The sequence below is a fragment of the Triticum urartu genome, chromosome 7 (assembly GCF_003073215.2).
Source record: "Triticum urartu cultivar G1812 chromosome 7, Tu2.1, whole genome shotgun sequence".
Lineage (NCBI taxonomy): Eukaryota > Viridiplantae > Streptophyta > Magnoliopsida > Poales > Poaceae > Triticum > Triticum urartu.
In genome coordinates this window covers 513,542,794-513,560,687 of record NC_053028.1, presented here as the reverse complement: position 1 = coordinate 513,560,687, position 17,894 = coordinate 513,542,794, and the positions used below count along the sequence as shown (strand labels likewise).

General features: G+C 43.6%; 1 protein-coding gene across 2 annotated transcripts; it reads left to right on the top strand.

Annotated features, from left to right (window-relative positions):
* The first annotated feature begins 765 nt into the window (after positions 1-765).
* On the top strand, positions 766-17,287 carry LOC125523534 (ABC transporter G family member 42-like). 2 transcript variants are annotated; one of them, XM_048688557.1, is made up of 21 exons: positions 766-1,348; positions 5,348-5,802; positions 5,907-5,983; positions 6,815-6,868; positions 10,908-10,998; positions 11,985-12,286; positions 12,413-12,694; positions 12,781-13,097; positions 13,178-13,338; positions 13,436-13,551; positions 13,627-13,783; positions 13,874-14,011; positions 14,100-14,275; positions 14,399-14,746; positions 15,011-15,301; positions 15,387-15,470; positions 15,577-15,710; positions 15,826-16,053; positions 16,135-16,306; positions 16,415-16,669; positions 16,756-17,287. In XM_048688557.1, the coding sequence occupies exons 1-21, from the start codon at positions 981-983 to the stop codon at positions 17,023-17,025; spliced, it is 4,476 nt and encodes a 1,491-aa protein (XP_048544514.1). In that variant the 5' UTR covers positions 766-980; the 3' UTR covers positions 17,026-17,287. The 2 variants fall into 2 exon arrangements, with proteins under 2 accessions (XP_048544514.1, XP_048544515.1); XM_048688558.1 differs by lacking the exons at positions 766-1,348; positions 5,348-5,802; positions 5,907-5,983; positions 6,815-6,868 and adding an exon at positions 10,312-10,742.
* The last annotated feature ends 607 nt before the right edge of the window (positions 17,288-17,894 follow it).

Sequence of the window (17,894 nt, the reverse complement as noted above, 5' to 3'; positions counted from 1 at the left end):
CCTGGGCTATGGCAACAGCAGCTGTGGCAGCACGACGGCATGTGCCTACAGTTATACGGTATGCATGGAGCTCACTGTGGCGTGGCGCGCAGCCGGCGGCAAGCGGACGGTCGAGCAGTGGCACTATGAGACGAGTGGGGTCAGTGCTGCGTAGGAAAGTAGAGGCCGGGAGCAGCGCAAGTGCCAGCAGGGTCACGTTTCTTTTCTTATCCGCGATGAGCTTTAACGGCAGGTTAAATATATATGCACGATTGGTCATGAAGCTGGTGTATGCATGTGCTCGTACGTGCTATCTTTTGATGGGTTGTTGCTGCATGTAAACTTTTTTTTTGACGGGTTGCTGCATGTAACCTTAGCTAATTAGCTTTGCCTCACATATGACCGCACCATACCATGTGCGCATGCGTATTCGGGTATTCGTGTGCTGTCTTGTATGCGTATACACCCAATACACCCGGCTAATCATACATGCATGCAAGTATTGAAATTTTGGTCAAAAATCACATTAGGGGCAAAATGGTCTTTTCAAGTGTCATTTAACACCGTTATGGCTCAAAATAGATGGAAGTGTTATAAAAGACATAAAATTTAACCTTAATGTTAGATAAGGAAAAAAAATATTTTCAGTGTCAAATAGGGAAACAAAATTTAAAACAGTATTAAATAAGGAATTCTCTCTAATGTATATCACCACATCGCCAACCTCACGCGCGACTGCATATAAGTGCGGCTGGCGCACCACCCCCCGACTCTGCCCTCAGCTAGCCCAGTCGCTCCTCGTCCTTCTCTTTTCCTGCTCCCGCTCTCATCTCGGCCTCCCCTTCGCGCGCATGGACATGCCACTCGCCGCGCGCAAACGCAAGCCGATCGAGCTAAGCTAGCCAGTGAGCAGACTCGCTCCCTGCCGGCCGAGCGCTATCTTACCTTACGCACGCAGCCCTCCTCCGATCGCGCGGGACAATCAAAGCCGGCCGAGCGCGATGGAGCGGGTGTGGGACTCGGGGCGGCGGATGAGCCGGAGCATCAGCCGCGGCATGGGGGCGGAGAACTGGGGCGTCGACGAGGCGTTCCTGCACGGCGGCGGCGGGAGCAGGGCCGGCGCCGACGACGACGAGGAGGCGCTGCGGTGGGCCGCCATCGAGCGCCTGCCCACCTACAGCCGCATGAGGACCGCCATATTCTCGGCCGAGGCGCCCGCACAGGGCAAGGGGCAGCAGCAGCAGTACAAGGAGGTGGACGTGCGGAGGCTCGACGTCAGCGACCGGCACGAGTTCATCGAGCGCGTCTTCCGCGTCGCCGACGAGGACAACCAGCGCTTCCTCCAGAAGCTGCGCGACCGCATCGACAGGTACGTTGCTCAGCTCAGCTCAGCGCCCGTGCAGTGCAGGCCGCGGCCCCCGGCTTCATCCAAGTTACAACTTCTTCTTCTTCTTCTTCTTCTTCTTCTTCTTCTTTTTGCGAAATACCACTTTGCAACTTCCTTTTCTACCTTTGATTTATTCAACTTAAACATAGCAATCCACTTGAGCAACCCGTTTGCAGTTACTCATTTTTTTGCTCATATTCGTGTGCTAAGTACTCCTTCTTACCTCACGGTGAGGTAAGAGGTAGAGTAGATCTGAGGCGTTGATTTTATTAAATGATGGGAGCTAGTAAAAAACGAGTGTAAACTAAGAAGGTCACAGCCGGTCATCTCTTGCCATGAGAAAATCGCAGGAAAAAAAGTCTCCTCTCGAACCTCTCATCCCAATTTAATCTCGTGTCATGTCATTCTACTTAGCCATGTCCCGTTTGTTTTATGAAGTTCGTCATTTTACACAACCATGCAAACCACTGTGATGGCATGCCTCGTTTATTTTACGAAGTTCGTCATTTTACTTAACCACAGAAGTATTCTACGATGAATACATTATGGAGAGAATAAAATCATTCCTATATAATCTTGTACTCCTTCTTTCTCAGTTTACAGGGCGTGCGCATACCCCTAGGTCCTCAATTTGGCCAACCTAATACAAGTCATATATTACAAAAAATATACCAATATAAACTTCGGAGTTTGTACTTTCAAAAGGTATATTTTTTTGTGTTATATAGTTTGTATTATGATGATAAAATTGACAACCTAGATATACGCACATGACTTGTAAACTGAAACGGAGGCAGTACTGTATCACACTATTCTCTAGCATCATGATAACAGCAACATTTAGTGGCTTTAATCGCAAAAATAAGGAATGCAATAGCTTCCTTTTCCTCAGTTTTAGTCACATAAATTAGGAATGCAATAATTTCTTTTACTCGGATGCTCTATATATGGTTATGGTAGTAATATTTTTATGATTTTCCTTTCCTAACACTTACCAAATATAAACGGTGGGTAACCTATCACCTCTAGTGGATGACCTATTACCTCACGAAAGGTAATGGGTCACCACGTTCAGTCTTGATCCTTGAATGATACGTTATGAACAGTCCAAAATACTTGGGGCCATCTTAAATATGTCTTTTTTGTTTTCATGGGGAGTAAGTCTCCTTTTGTTATAACTTACTAGCAAAAGAATCAGTGCATTACAACGGGAAAAAAATCATAATCTCTAATGGCCATAATCATATTTTGTTGCATCGCAAGATACACTACCACTATCAATTTCGCGAAATCATGAACATTTTTTAGACTCGTGAACATATTTGAAATTGTGAACATTTTTTAAATTCACAAACACTTTTTTAAATCTTCAAACATTTTTCTAAAATCAAGAACATTTATAAATTAATAAAATTTTACACTATTTCCAAACATTTTTTTAAAATTGTGAACATTTTTAACAATATTCTTAAATGTGCGAATATTTCTAGAATGGGCGAACACTGTTTTGGAAATTGGTGGAATAGTTTTCAAAATTCACGAATTTTTTATTTAACAAGCATTTTTTGAAATGCATGATCATTTTCTGAATAAGCGAACATTTTATAAATTAATAAAGTATTTTATAAGTCACGAACAGTTTTTGAATTCTTAGGATATTTTTCCATTCATGAACATTTTTTGAATTGGTGAAATTTTGTTCAATTTCATTCACATTTTCTAATACATGAACTTTTTTAAAAAATCATGAACATTTTTTTATTTCAAAAATATTGTTTTCCAAGATTTTGAACATTTTTTAATAAGGAAACATTTTTTATAAAATCACATACATTTTTTGAATCCAGAAACATTTTATGATTATTAAACATTTATTTCAGAATTCCTTTTTTTATTTTTTCGAAACTTTTTTGAAATCCCAAATTATTTAATGTAGAAAAAATGAAAATGCAAAAAAAATGAAAAACGAAATTTAAAAAACAGACTGTCCGGACATGGGCCGGCCCAAACGGACGCGCTGCTTCTTCTCCCAGCGCGCAGAGCACAGTATATGAGGTCCCTACTGCATGGACTGGCCCAAGCGGAAGATTCCCCTATGTGAAGGACGTGGAGTTTCTACACCCAGGAGCAAATGCTCCTGGTGTGAACAGTAAAATCAAATAAATTCAAAATAAATTCAAAAAATTATAAATTTTTTTTGTGCCACACTTTCACAAATGTTTGTTGTGCCTACAAAATTTCATCGCAAAATCACATTGATGGAAGGCATGGTAAAAAAAACAAAATCGATGCTCTGAAAATGTTACTTACAAAAGCATTTTGGAGCTCTGATTTTGTTTTTTTTTGGCACACCTTCCACCAATGTGATTTCGCAATGAAATTTTGCATGCACATCAAACATTTGTGAAAGTATGTCACAAAAAAATGTCAGAACTTTTTGAACATTTTTTCTAGTTTTTTAATTTTACTATTCATACCAGGAGCATTTGCTCCTGGGTGTAGAAAGGTACTTCCGCTATGTGAAATGTTTTTATCACTTATATGTGGCATTGGAAATTCTCAAAAAAAAAAACTTATATGTGGCATTGATGGGTAATATTTTGCAACTTTGAGGACAATTTTGTGACATGCCGCAAGAAGCAATAACCCTTTATTATTAGGTATAGATATAGATAATCTAAACTTTGTATACATCAACCGTAGAAATAGTGAACAGGTATTCATGATCCTGACTTTCAAATTTTCAAAATTCGGTCATGGCTCCACCACTTCAAAACTGGTAATGGTGCTCCCGTGACTGCTGCAGTTACACAAGTACAACGTTGCGTGCTCACTTGGGTTTTCATCTCCGTTGCTTGAACTGTGTCGTGGCCGCGGAAGTGCATACAATCATATATTTGAGTTTCATAGCGACATACGAGCACTACACTAGTAATAAGAAAAAGACGCACTTTGTGCAAGATTCGAAATGAAAGGGTCTCTGATCTTGCATGTATTATAGAACACCGCAGCTAGCTTGCTCCCAAAGTTCAATGGAGAAGGTGTCAACAGTAACATAAATACTTCCATTTTCTTGTGTGACACATAAAAAATAACAATTCACCCACACGATTAAATAGTTTATTCATGCTCAGTCGTAATGTTTCTAATAAAGTAATTAAATTGATAACACTAGTGCAAAGCCCACAACTTGCTGCATGTATCATTATTATACTCCCTCCGTTCCTAAATATTTGTCTTTCTAGAGGCTTCAAATGGTGACTACATACGGAGCAAAATGAGTGAATCTACACTCTAAAATATGTCTATATACATCCGTATGTGGTGACCATTTGAAATCTCTAGAAAGACAAATATTTAGGAAAGGAGGGAGTATATTTTTTATGTTTGTTTTGAAATATTCATATATATAGTTTACATTTTTAGTGGAGTTGCAAAGTTCACATGTTTTTTATGTTGAAATATTAGTTTTTGGTACATTAGTATTTTTTTCTTGCATAGTTAAGGCATTTTTAACGATCACGTCTTTTGTGATGTTACAATCTTAATTTTGTAACTTGTTAATCTAGTAACTATTGAACTTTTTCCATTATTTTCTACTCCCTTCGTTCCTAAATATTTGTCTTTCTAGAGATTTCAACAAGTGACTACATACGGAGTAAAATGAGTGAATCTACACTCTAAAATATGTCTATATACATCCGTATGTGATAGTCCATTTGAAATCTCTAAAAGTACAAATATTTAGAAATAGAGAGAGTAGTATGCCTTTCTGTGAAGAGATATCTTTTCAGTAGGGAACGTGTCTTCCCCCATATATCCATGACTATTCGTAGGCCCAATTGTAACAATTGATAGATCCTTGATTTAATGCGTAAAAGTTGTTCTATTCAGAGTGATGTGCCTTATTATGGATTAGTTTTAGAACAGAGAGAGGCAAGGGAAAAAAATTGAGCTGAAAATCATCACACATCCATGCAGGGTGGGCATCGAGCTACCGACAGTGGAGGTGCGGTTTAAGCGGCTGACGGTGCAGGCGCAGTGCCAAGTAGGTAGCCGCGCGCTGCCGACGCTGCTAAACACGATGCGCAACATTGCAGAGGGCGTCCTGGGCCTCCTCGGCATGCGGCTGGGCCGGCAGACGACGCTCACCATCCTCAAGGACGTCTCTGGCACCGTCCGACCCTCGAGGATGACGCTGCTGTTGGGACCGCCGTCGTCGGGGAAGACCACTCTGTTGTTGGCCCTGGCCGGCAAGCTGGACCCATCGCTGAGGTGCAACGGCGAGGTGGCCTACAACGGGTACCCGCTGGACAAGTTTGTGCCGCAGAAGACGGCGGCGTACATCAGCCAGACTGATGTGCACGTCGGCGTGATGACCGTTAAGGAGACACTTGACTTCTCGGCCAGGTGCCAGGGCGTCGGCACCAAATACGGTAAGTACACCGGCCTTCACCAAATTCATGGCCTTGATGGCTTGGACAAGTGATGGTGAATGATTAAGGACTGTAATGATGGCAACAAATATATTCTGCTACAGATCTCCTGACCGAACTGGCAAGGAGGGAGAAGGAGGCTGGCATCCGGCCTGAGCCGGAGGTTGACCTCTTTATGAAGGTATTAAGTACTTCCTTCAATTCATATTAGTTGTCGTTGGTTTGGGTTGGAACGAGTATTTTTTTAGAGGAAGGTATTGAGTAGCTAATATTTAGATGTGAACGGTCTTCTCACTGCAGTCTAGGCTACCGAAAGCACGGAGTTTTGAAATATTGTTACCACACTGCAAACATAAATACTATTAAGTTATCAACTTAACAATTGAATGAGTTTTGGTAATAAGTTAAACAAAAGTATTTAACTGGAATAATATCTCAAGTCGATTATGATATAGTTTCATCTTTTTTTTTAGTTTGCTAGGCCCATCTAAAATAACTCTTGTGCCCATATAGAATTCTTAAAAAATGGGTTCAGTATTTAGGAATAGAGAAAGCGAAGGCCCAATAGTTATATGCATGTCGTGACTTCCATTTTCTCTTTTCAATTTTTATTAATCCAACTACCAACAGTTTTTGTGTAGTGCTAGCTCTTTTTAAATAGTTTGGATTGCTTATCACATGTGTCACATGGTTGTGTAGTGCTAGCTCTAATTCTTCACACCACACGCATGAGATAAAGAATTGACCATGTGATAGACACATATAACTTGCTGATGTGGCATGCTTAAGAAAAACAGATACTGGGTTGGAGTGTCTATTTTTGGAATAGAGGATGACATTTGTGTTCGTTAGAGGGTTCGCAAGAACGAAGCATCCTATGAAATGGGCTTATTAATAATAGGCCAGTAGCTACCTCAAAAAAAGAAAAACGCTAGTAGCCAACCATGATTTGCTTCCAATCATACGTTTTCTGCAGCATGCACTTCAATGATGTACTTTTTTTTATCTCCAGGGCACTTCAATGGAAGGAGTTGAGAGCAGCCTCCAGACAGACTACACTCTTAGGGTATGCCTTTTTTCTATTAGAGCAACTTTTAGCAATTTCTTAAAATCGAGCCTTTAAAATTATTTTAAAGTGCAATACAATTTCTAGAGGTTAAGGGGCAACTGTGCAAACTTAGATTATCTAAACTGCAAGCTTCGTAACTTTCTTCTCTCATGTTTCTCCTATGTGTGTCCACATACAAATATTTCATATATGGCGTATTATTAACAAATAACTTTCCTTGCGCACTTCAAAAACATGCAAATGCATCATTTTAAAATTGGAATTTAGATTTAAACATTATTTGTATGTAGATTATGTCGAATTACACTTAAAATTGAAGCATACTTATAGGTTACATATGGATAGTCTTAAATACTTCGACTACATAGGATGGTCATGATGGTCGTCATCGGGATTCTTCTTCCTCTGCCCCTCCAGATCAGCATGGCGGATGGTGAAACATGTGGAAGTATGACTATGGGACTTGGTGACAAGATCCCATTCCGGTCAGGTGGGGCACTCCTTCTATTCCTTGGCCTTGACGCGTGACTTGGCAGCGACCTCCCATTCCACATATGTGGCGACGGGAACCATTACACACAAGTGGCGAGCTCCTTCTTGACCTCGACCTTTACGTTGTCCATCTCCACGACGACCTTGGCTGCATCCTCCAGCCCGCACATGTCGTGGTCTCATCAAAGTTACTGGCGTATGAGTCGACAAGGGAGGAGGAAGCCACAGTGAAAGGAATTAGACAAGCCTCCGTACGAGAGAGGCTACAGCGGGGGCGCAACAACATGTTGTTGTCATAGATGAGGGCCTTGTCGGAGTCATCGTGAGGCAGGGTGCATGAGGAGGAAGCATGTACAGCCACACATATGAACCACGCGACTGTGAGAGAGAGGGCGTCACGGTGACATGCCTCAAGCGGTGGTAGAAGCGACTTCAGATTTGGGGGAGCGGGAAGGGAGAAGAAATGTGGCAATGTCAGAGGTGTCAACGTTTTATAGGTGCACACGGCGGACAACTAGAAAAGGAAGGGATAGCGAAAAATGGGCGACATGCAAGTGAAAAAGGAAAGGATGAAGAGAAACCGTGGAAACACAGGTGTGAAACATGGCAGTCATACGGATGGTGTGTTTTATGATTGCTCGAGCCTTGAGAGAGGTACAACGACGGGAGATAGATTGTTCTACCATGCACGGGATATCACGTGCATGTATGCATCCTCAGACGATGGATCAATGCATGAGATATTTTGAAAACATCCAAAAGAGTAGCACGAATCTTAAAGCAACCATAGACGATGGATCCATGCATGACATATCATGTGCATGATAGATTGAAAATAATAAATCTAGTGGAGAAGGTATGTAGCGGCAACAAATCCGTTGTTCATATCAACCTCAAGATTGATGCGCTGCTTATAGTTGTATAAGACGCCAATTGATCTGTGGGATAAATGCCGGCCAACATCAAATCAAGCAACATCATTGTTGCCAAGATCGTCGCCATCACCACCGGCCAAAGCACCACGATCACCATCTTCATCAACATTGACCGAAGAATGGTCACTTTGCTTCCCGGAAGCACCACCGTCTTCATTGGCCGAAGCATCAACGTCAACTCCATTGGCCGAAGCACCAACAGCTCCATTGTCGAAATCTTCACCACCACCACCACCACCGCCTCCTCCATTAACAAAACCTCCACCACCACCACCTCCAAAACCCCAACCACCATTGCCGAAACCAACACCACCTCCACCCCCTCCACACCATTGCCGAAACCAAAACCACCTTCACCACCATCATCATTGCCGAAACCAAGACCGCCTCCAAAACCCCCACCTCCTTCATTATTGAAACCACCACCACCGGCCATAAGATTTTGAAGATCTATCCTTCTCCGGCACATGATCTCTATTCTTTTCATCTCTCAAAATTCTCTTGTCATTGGATCCATGCCCTCCGGATTCATCATCGTGAACCGGTCCTCCTCAGTGGTCTTCTCGCCCCCCCTCTTCTGCTCCTCAAGAGCAATCTTGTGCTCCTCGAAGGAACGCATTCTCTCCCACTTTTTTTCTCTTTGTGTTTGTCTTCCTTCTCGGTCAAGGTCACCTTGGTGTCCAAATGCTTCACCAACATAGTTTCTTTGACCTTTACCATGTCACTAATTTGCTCCCTCAAACTAGATGCCTCGGCTGATTTCTTCACCCTCTTCATGTCCTTTTTGGTTCCATCCGGTTTGCCCTTGTTTCTTCCTCCCTTTGGTGCATCATCACTATCATCATCGTCTTCCAAGTTAACGAGTGCACTTTTCTTTGGAGGAGCTTCGTTATCCCTCAACCTCCATTTCTCACTATCTTTAAGCAAGAACCAACAATGTCGAATCACGAATGGCTTGCCCTTGAAACCTGGGCTTTGCTTCAATCTTTCAGGGGCAATGCGATCATACAATTGGAAAAAGAGGCAAAAGTGAGCACAAAATGTCATCAAATAAAACAAGATCACAAAAGTGGAAAAGAGACAAAGACGAGGCGGCATAATCGTCAATCGTGACACCACTTGGAGGTTCATTCCTCACTTGCTCCAAGCACCAATCCACCGGCTACATGTTTTCTTGATCACGTCCCAACGACCTTGGATTGATTTCAATGAACGACCGGACATGAACAACAAGAGCTTATAATATTTGTCCTCGATACGTTGCCAATATTTCTTGAAGCTTTGATCTTTGCCTGTCACTGCATCAAGTGACACACTCTCCTGTGCTCTAATCAAGCAAACATCCCCCGTCTCCATGTAATTTTTGGTTCTTTTTCCAAATTTTGCTTGGCTAGCATTGAACTCCTCCTCCTCAAGCTCTTCTACTCCATCATAGCTATCACCCCCTCTCGTCCACCTTGTCTTCAACCTCCGGTTGCATGCCCGAATCGAAAGCTTCAAGTGGAGCACTCAAGTTCACCATGTTCTCCTCCAACAATTCGGCATATGATGTATGAACATTGTAGGTACAAAATCCGACGGTCGAAACACTATTAAGCAATCAAAGTTGAAGCAAAGTTCACTGGAGCAAACCAATTTTTTATCTCTTCGATGATTGATCGAACATGTTGTGGGCGTCGGTGGAGTCGACAGGATCGCGGGGCACATGGCCTGTCAAGGGGGTTGAGGAAGCGCTCGTCCTCGCCGCCTTCTTCCTCGGGCCCTTCGATTACGACTTTAGCCGTCCGCTCGAGGGGGTGGAGGAGGCGCCCGTCCTCGAGCCGAATATGCAAGTTCCTGCAAAATAATTTTTAGGACATGCCGTTTTACAGGGCGGTCGGACGATATTTCGTTCGGGTCCCGTTAATCGGCGGTTATTCCAGAGGAGGTGGAATTTGCAGGATCTACTAGTAGAGATGCACTCAGTGTCCACAAAAGACTGGAGCTAGTTTTAAATTTCCTACTGACATAGGGGGCTATGGAAGATCACCGATGCCACACTAGCGCACTCCGCCCCTGCTTGCTGCAGTACCCAGCGCACTGCCGTCGCCACCAGATCACCGATGCCACACCAGTACACCACCATGCGTCGATCACCGCGGCTCTCCCAGGGCCGTATACGCGCATACGGAACGCCAGACCACGCTCGAGCCACCACGAGCCCCGCGGCCGAAGACCGAAGACCGCCGGCGGCCTCGGCGCGGGGTGCCGGCGCGGCACACAGACTCTGGCGAAACGAGCCCCCCTCGAAGCCAGCGCGAGATGCCACCCACTCGTCCTGATGATGCCAAATTGCCAATGGCATGGCCGGATCAGCGCAGCGCGCCTGCGACTGAGACCATGACATGCCCATGGCCTGTTTGCTTTTATGCCCGGCCAAAACCACTGCTTTTCCTGCATGCCGGGTAAGGGTTGCTTTCAAGCCATATACCCTAGTTTGACGCGAGTTAACAAATGAATTTAACGATATGAAAATTTACCGTGATTACCTTGATGGACGTGCACGTCATAATGTCGAAATGTTTGTTTTCGACTGAATTTGTATTTTATTCATTTTTTGCTGGGAGCAGATACTGGGGTTGGACATATGCGAGGACACCATCGTCGGCGACCAGATGCAGAGGGGCATATCCGGTGGCCAGAAGAAGCGCGTCACCACCGGTAATCACTCGTCATCATCGTGTCATGCTTATTTCATCATCTGTCACATGCTCATGCAAAATGACCAAAGAAGGTTGAGCTGCTGCTTCCAGCATTGGTTTCTTTCCTTTTAGACTCCACTAAGGGGAGAGAAGTGCAGAGGGACATCAATTTGGATCTAGGTGGGAATTGGAAGGCCCTCCTGAAAGGAGTTTGCTAAACATGTTGGTCTTTCTAGACTACGTGGTTTAGGTGACAATACAGTTTCTTGAAGCGTAAGAACGACCGCCAAGATCCAACTTCTAGATCAACTAATCGCGACGCTGACATGCTAGAGCTTCTTGCCTGTTCTTTTAGGCTTTAGCAGCAGCCTATGCCATAGAATTACTAAGTAATGAAAATTTACTGACCAAAAGTGCTGGGAATAACATATGGCCGAAAATGTTCATGGGGATTTAACATTACGGGCAGGTTGCAGTTTACATATGTTGCCACTTGCTAACTGATCATTCTTGCATTACTAGTTTTTCCGGCCTGTTCTGCTTTTCTAGAAACAAGACAGACCCATTACATATTTTGTTTTCAAATTGCATGTTGTATTTATTCTTTATGAAAGGGCATCGCTTCTGCCAATTTTCCGAGAAAAGAAAATACATTCCACATAATTGAAGCCAAAAGTACAATCCGGAAAGCATCTTGTTCTTAGCTCAGAAATGTAGACCAATGCGAAAGCAACAATCTTAAATCATTTCAAGCGGATTTTGTGTTGAGGGGTCAATTGTTGGTGTCAGCATGAGATTGCCTGTTATCGAACTGTATTAATTTCTTAATTAAAAAACTAGAGCTCCTGCCAGGTTCCTTGAAAAATTGTAATTATTTACAATTACTATTATTATTATTATTATTATAGTAATAGAGTAATAGTAATTGCTTGATGAATTAGGGAAATTCCAGAACATTGCCAGGATGCATGTTTTTGAAATAATTTTGCTCATTCGCATTTGCAGGAGAAATGATTGTCGGTCCGACAAAGGTGCTATTCATGGATGAGATATCAACTGGGTTGGACAGCTCCACCACCTTCCAAATTGTCAAATGTCTGCAGCAGATTGTGCACTTGGGCGAGGCCACGATCCTCATGTCCCTCCTCCAGCCAGCCCCTGAGACCTTTGAACTCTTCGATGATATCATCCTCCTGTCAGAAGGCCAGATTGTTTATCAGGGACCCCGTGATTATGTCCTTGAATTCTTTGAGTCCTGCGGCTTTTGCTGCCCAGAGCGCAAGGGCACCGCAGACTTTCTTCAGGAGGTAACGTCAAGCAGTAGCCTAGTTATTACTATGTTCCTGAAAATACCATGTCAATTATTATTTTTGAAGGGATGAATGTTCCACGTTATGATATAAATGGAAGTGTTGTATCTGTCTTATTCTCAGGTCACATCAAAGAAGGATCAGGAGCAGTACTGGGCTGACAGGCAGAGGCCATACCGATATATTTCAGTCTTGGAATTTGCACAGAGGTTTAAGCGGTTTCAAGTTGGGCTACAACTCGAGAACCATCTCTCGGTGCCATTTGACAAGAGCCGCAGCCATCAAGCTGCCCTTGTCTTCTCCAAGCACTCGGTGTCAACTCGAGAGCTCCTCAAGGTATCCTTTGAGAAGGAGTGGCTCCTCATAAAGCGCAATTCGTTTTTTTACATCTTCAAGACCATACAGGTGGGCATAATTTTCCTGTCCATATCGCCACTTCTTAAAATCCACAATGCAGAGGACTTGACATTATTTGTCGGTGAACTTTGAAGCTCATCATTGTAGCGCTTATCGCATCAACGACATTTCTAAGGACCCATATGCACTCAAGGAATTTGGATGATGGTTTTATCTACATTGGAGCACTGATTTTTACTCTGGTTGTGAACATGTTCAATGGTTTTGCTGAGCTCTCTTTGACCATCACAAGGTTGCCTGTGTTCTACAAGCACCGGGACCTCCTCTTCTACCCTGCCTGGATATTCACACTACCAAATGTCGTTCTCACAATCCCATTTTCAATTATCGAATCCACAGTCTGGGTGGTTGTCACATACTACACTATGGGATTTGCCCCAGAAGCTGACAGGTATCGAGGAGACAACACTTCGTTAGGTGAATCAGGAACTATCACTTTTGTGACTGCTAAATTGCAATCTTTGTCTGCAGGTTCTTCAAGCAGTTGCTACTTGTGTTCTTGATCCAGCAGATGGCTGCTGGGCTTTTCAGAGCAATTGCTGCACTATGCAGATCCATGATCATTGCTCAAACCGGAGGAGCCCTGTTCCTTCTCTTCTTCTTTGCCCTTGGAGGCTTTCTTCTGCCAAAAGGTCGATTACTTATCTTGTTCATTTTCACTTCACACCGACTTCTGCAGATCAGTGCTGCAGCTTTGCTGATTAGTCCTTTGCTCTCTATTGTTAACAGACTTCATCCCAAAATGGTGGATCTGGGGCTATTGGATTTCACCGCTGGTGTATGGATACAATGCTCTAGTAGTGAATGAATTCTATGCTTCTCGTTGGATGGACAAGTTTGTAACGGTTAGCTCACTGCAGCACTGATCTTTCACTGATTGATGTGTATGCTTTTCTAACAAGCTGTGTTAATGCTGATAGGACAAGAATGGTGTTTCCAAAAGACTAGGTATAGCTATGCTAGAAGGCACAAACATCTTTACTGACAAAAACTGGTTCTGGATTGGAGCAGCAGGGCTGTTAGGTTTCACAATCTGCTTCAATGTGCTCTTCACTATGTCCCTTACGTATCTGAATCGTAAGTGTTTGAACATTAATCTAAGTGCCTCCTGAATTCTGATAATAAAGTTTTGATCAGTATGTGACCCAGTTACTCTTTACTTATTAGCCTTGGGCCAACCACAAGCTGTTATATCTGAAGAAACTGCAAAGGAAGCAGAAGGCAATGGCCTCCCAAGAGAGGCAGTTAGCAAGGACAGTACAAGGAGAAATGTCAGGATGAAATCGAAGGATGGTTCCAGTAATGGTAAGCAATTCTGACTGAAGTCATATGTAAATATGACAGGATAAGTAAAAATTTCTAAAATTGATGAATAAATCTGTAACTATTTCAGAGGAAATGGGAGAGATGAGACTTATGACTCGGCTGGGCAATAGTTCATCAAATGCGATTTCACGAGTCAAGTCCGTTGGCAGAAATGAATCTGCTCCAAGAAGAGGAATGGTTCTTCCATTCTCCCCTCTATCCATGTGTTTTGAGGATGTGAACTACTATGTCGACATGCCTGCAGTGAGCACACCTATGCACAATTTTTTCCAGAATTGTTTTCCTTCAATGTTGTCACGTTATTATCTTAACTTCCTCCTCAATTTAAAATCTGTAATATTTATGAGCACTTTTTTATCTATATAGGAAATGAAACAACAAGCAGTGGCGGATAATAGGCTCCAATTGTTACGTGAGGTTACTGGATCATTTAGACCAGGAGTGCTAACAGCGCTCATGGGAGTCAGTGGAGCTGGAAAGACGACTCTTATGGATGTTTTAGCTGGCAGAAAGACTGGTGGTTATATTGAAGGAGATATCGCAATTTCTGGTTATCCAAAAAACCAAGCAACATTTGCAAGGATTTCTGGTTATTGTGAGCAAAATGATGTCCATTCACCTCAGGTCACGATTAGAGAATCTCTTATATACTCCGCCTTCTTGCGTCTTCCTGAAAAGATCGGAGATCAAGATATCACCGATGATATCAAGATAGTAAGTCATGTCTTTTTGCCTCTCGGAATGCTATATCTTTAGTTGTTTCTCAACTTTTATTGGAATATCAAGTCATTTTGCTACTTCAACGAGGTGAATTAAGAAGTTTCATTTGCTTGTTATAATCAGTGTATACCTCTTGGATCTTGGTGTAAATTAATTAGATGTTTAAGATTTGATAAACATGTCAAGAAATGTTCATGTAACTTGGAAATTTTCGTTTACCTTATCGAGCTCGTATCTTACATGTTTCAATGGTTTCAGCAATTTGTTGATGAAGTTATGGAGTTAGTGGAGCTTGACAATCTGAAGGACGCTTTAGTCGGCCTGCCAGGAATTTCAGGGCTTTCAACAGAGCAAAGAAAGAGGTTAACAATAGCTGTGGAGCTTGTCGCAAATCCATCGATCATCTTCATGGATGAACCAACATCAGGTCTTGATGCAAGAGCAGCAGCAATTGTTATGAGAACAGTGAGGAACACGGTTGACACGGGACGGACTGTGGTTTGCACAATCCACCAACCAAGCATTGACATCTTTGAAGCTTTTGATGAGGTGACTACTGTACATAGAAAAATAGTTCTAAATGATAGTTCCAACTTTTCTGCGACTAAGCGATAACTCACGATCCTTTCTGCAGTTGCTATTACTGAAAAGAGGAGGCCAGGTGATATACTCTGGGATACTAGGTCGCAACTCACAGGAAATGGTCGAATACTTTGAGGTACGGATAGTTTTACACGATGACGATTTTTTTTCAGTTGGAGATACCGTATAAATAGTTACAATCAGTTTTTTTTTATGTCTAATCTTATGTTCAATGCTACCAGGCAATTCCTAGAGTGCCTAAAATCAAAGATAAGTACAATCCTGCAACATGGATGCTTGAGGTCAGTTCAGTTGCTGCAGAAGTACGCCTTAATATGGATTTTGCTGACTACTACAAGACTTCAGATCTGTACAAGTAAGCAAAACATGTTTTTTGTCGCATGGACCTCTAGTGTTTTTCTCAAAGTTTATAATCAGCATAGAACTTTATGTAACAAAATTCTCACGGAATACACCGGCTGTATTTCCAGGCAAAACAAATCATTGGTCAACCAGCTAAGTCAACCAGAACCAGGAACATCAGATCTGTATTTTCCTACAGAATATTCTCAATCAATTATAGGGCAGTTCAAAGTCTGCCTCTGGAAGCATTGGCTGACCTATTGGCGCAGCCCAGATTACAACCTTGTCAGATTTTTCTTCACTTTGTTCACAGCCTTGCTGCTTGGCTCCATCTTTTGGAAGATTGGCACCAATATGTAATTACTGTACTTATCTTCATCCTTGACTCCTTAGACCTAATGTATCAGCATCTGAATTTTCGGTGCCTTATGATGCAGGGGAGATGCCAATACTCTTAGAATGGTCATTGGAGCAATGTACACAGCAGTGATGTTCGTCGGCATCAACAACTGTTCAAGCGTTCAGCCAATTGTTTCAATCGAGAGAACAGTTTTCTACCGGGAGAGGGCTGCTGGGATGTACTCTGCAATGCCATATGCAATTGCTCAGGTAAGAAAATAGTAAAACTGAAAAGCTATAATCGACCACGGTGGTAGCTAAAATAGCAAGGTTGTCATTGGCTTCTTCGGGTATCTCAAGCCTTGTGTGTTGCTTCAGGTTGTCATGGAGATACCTTATGTCTTCGTCCAAGCCTCGTATTACACCCTCATCGTATATGCCATGATGGGCTTCCAGTGGACAGTTACCAAGTTCTTCTGGTTCTTCTTCGTCTCCTACTTTTCCTTCCTCTACTTCACCTACTATGGGATGATGACTGTCTCAATCTCACCAAACCATGAGGTTGCAGCCATCTTCGCTGCAGCTTTCTATTCCCTATTCAACCTTTTTTCTGGATTCTTCATCCCGAGACCGGTGAGTTCTGTTTCTTGATTAGAATGTTGCTGCAGTTCCTTCTCTTTCGTAAGACCAATTACTTAGTTTGCTCTTGCTTTGTCCAGAAAATCCCCAAATGGTGGATCTGGTACTACTGGATTTGCCCATTGGCATGGACAGTTTATGGGCTCATAGCGACACAATATGGAGACCTGGAAGAGACCATCTCCGTCCCAGGCCAATCAAACCAGACAATCAGTTACTACATAACTCATCATTTTGGATACCACAGGAGCTTCATGGCGGTCGTTGCACCGGTGCTTGTGCTCTTTGCAGTGTTCTTCGCGTTCATGTATGCTCTCTGCCTCAAGAAGTTGAGCTTCCAACAACGATAGTAGGAACTGAAAGCCAACAGACAAGATCTCGCAGGCAATCTGGCCAATTTTTTTCCAGAGCCAACTCTTCTTTTGTCCTTCCATTTTTGCCAGTGTAAATATGGATGTATTTTTTGTTTTTGGATTCCAAATAGATACACAAATATGGTGAGGATGCACACAACTTTCCAGGCTTGTAAGAGCAACTCTTACAGGTTCTGTAAAATCCCATTCTGTATAATGACTTTAGACTGCACTGTGAAATATTTTTAGAGAAACTTAATATTCTGGTTTCCTGCCGCCCCCCCCCCCCCCCCCCCCCCCCCCCCCCCCCCACCCCCCCTCTCCCTGTGTCGCTCCCGCGAGCGACGGGGGAAACCCTAGCCGCCGTCCCTAGCTCCCTCCCCTCCTCCATTCTCCTCGCCGCCGCAGGCGGGACGTCCTCTCCTCCGAGCGGTGGTGGCCGGCGCGGGACGACCTCGTTGTTCGGAGACGCGGCACTGCGTGGGGCATGACGACACTGGTGGCTACTGCCCCTCGGCGTGGAGGGCCGCGCGGTGTGGCCAGTTGGGTGCAGCCGTCGTGGCAGAGGCGGCGCGGGCCTGGCGGCGGCAGGGGCCCACCTCAGGTTTCTGGATATAGCGGCTCTCCCATGGCAGGCGACGCAGGGGCTGGCCACGACCTGGAGTGGTCGGGGCGCTAGGAGTGAACCGCGGCATCATGCGGCCAGCGGCTGCTAGTGGTGAGGTGGTCCCTCAGTGGATTTGGGTTGCCATGGCATTGGTGGGAAGGGGCCTAGAAGTGCCTACTACTACACGACACTACACTTGGCTCTACACATTTACAGAGCTTACCCCTGTCCAGTGTCTGGCAGAACGTTGGGGGCTTCA

Coding starts and splice junctions, on each gene's coding strand:
- LOC125523534 (XM_048688557.1), top strand. CDS start 981: ATGGAGCGGGTGTGGGACTCGGGGCGGCGGATGAGCCGGAGCATCAGC. Junction 10,999..11,984: donor GAAGAAGCGCGTCACCACCG/GTAATCACTCGT, acceptor TCGCATTTGCAG/GAGAAATGATTGTCGGTCCG. Junction 15,711..15,825: donor AAGACTTCAGATCTGTACAA/GTAAGCAAAACA, acceptor CTGTATTTCCAG/GCAAAACAAATCATTGGTCA.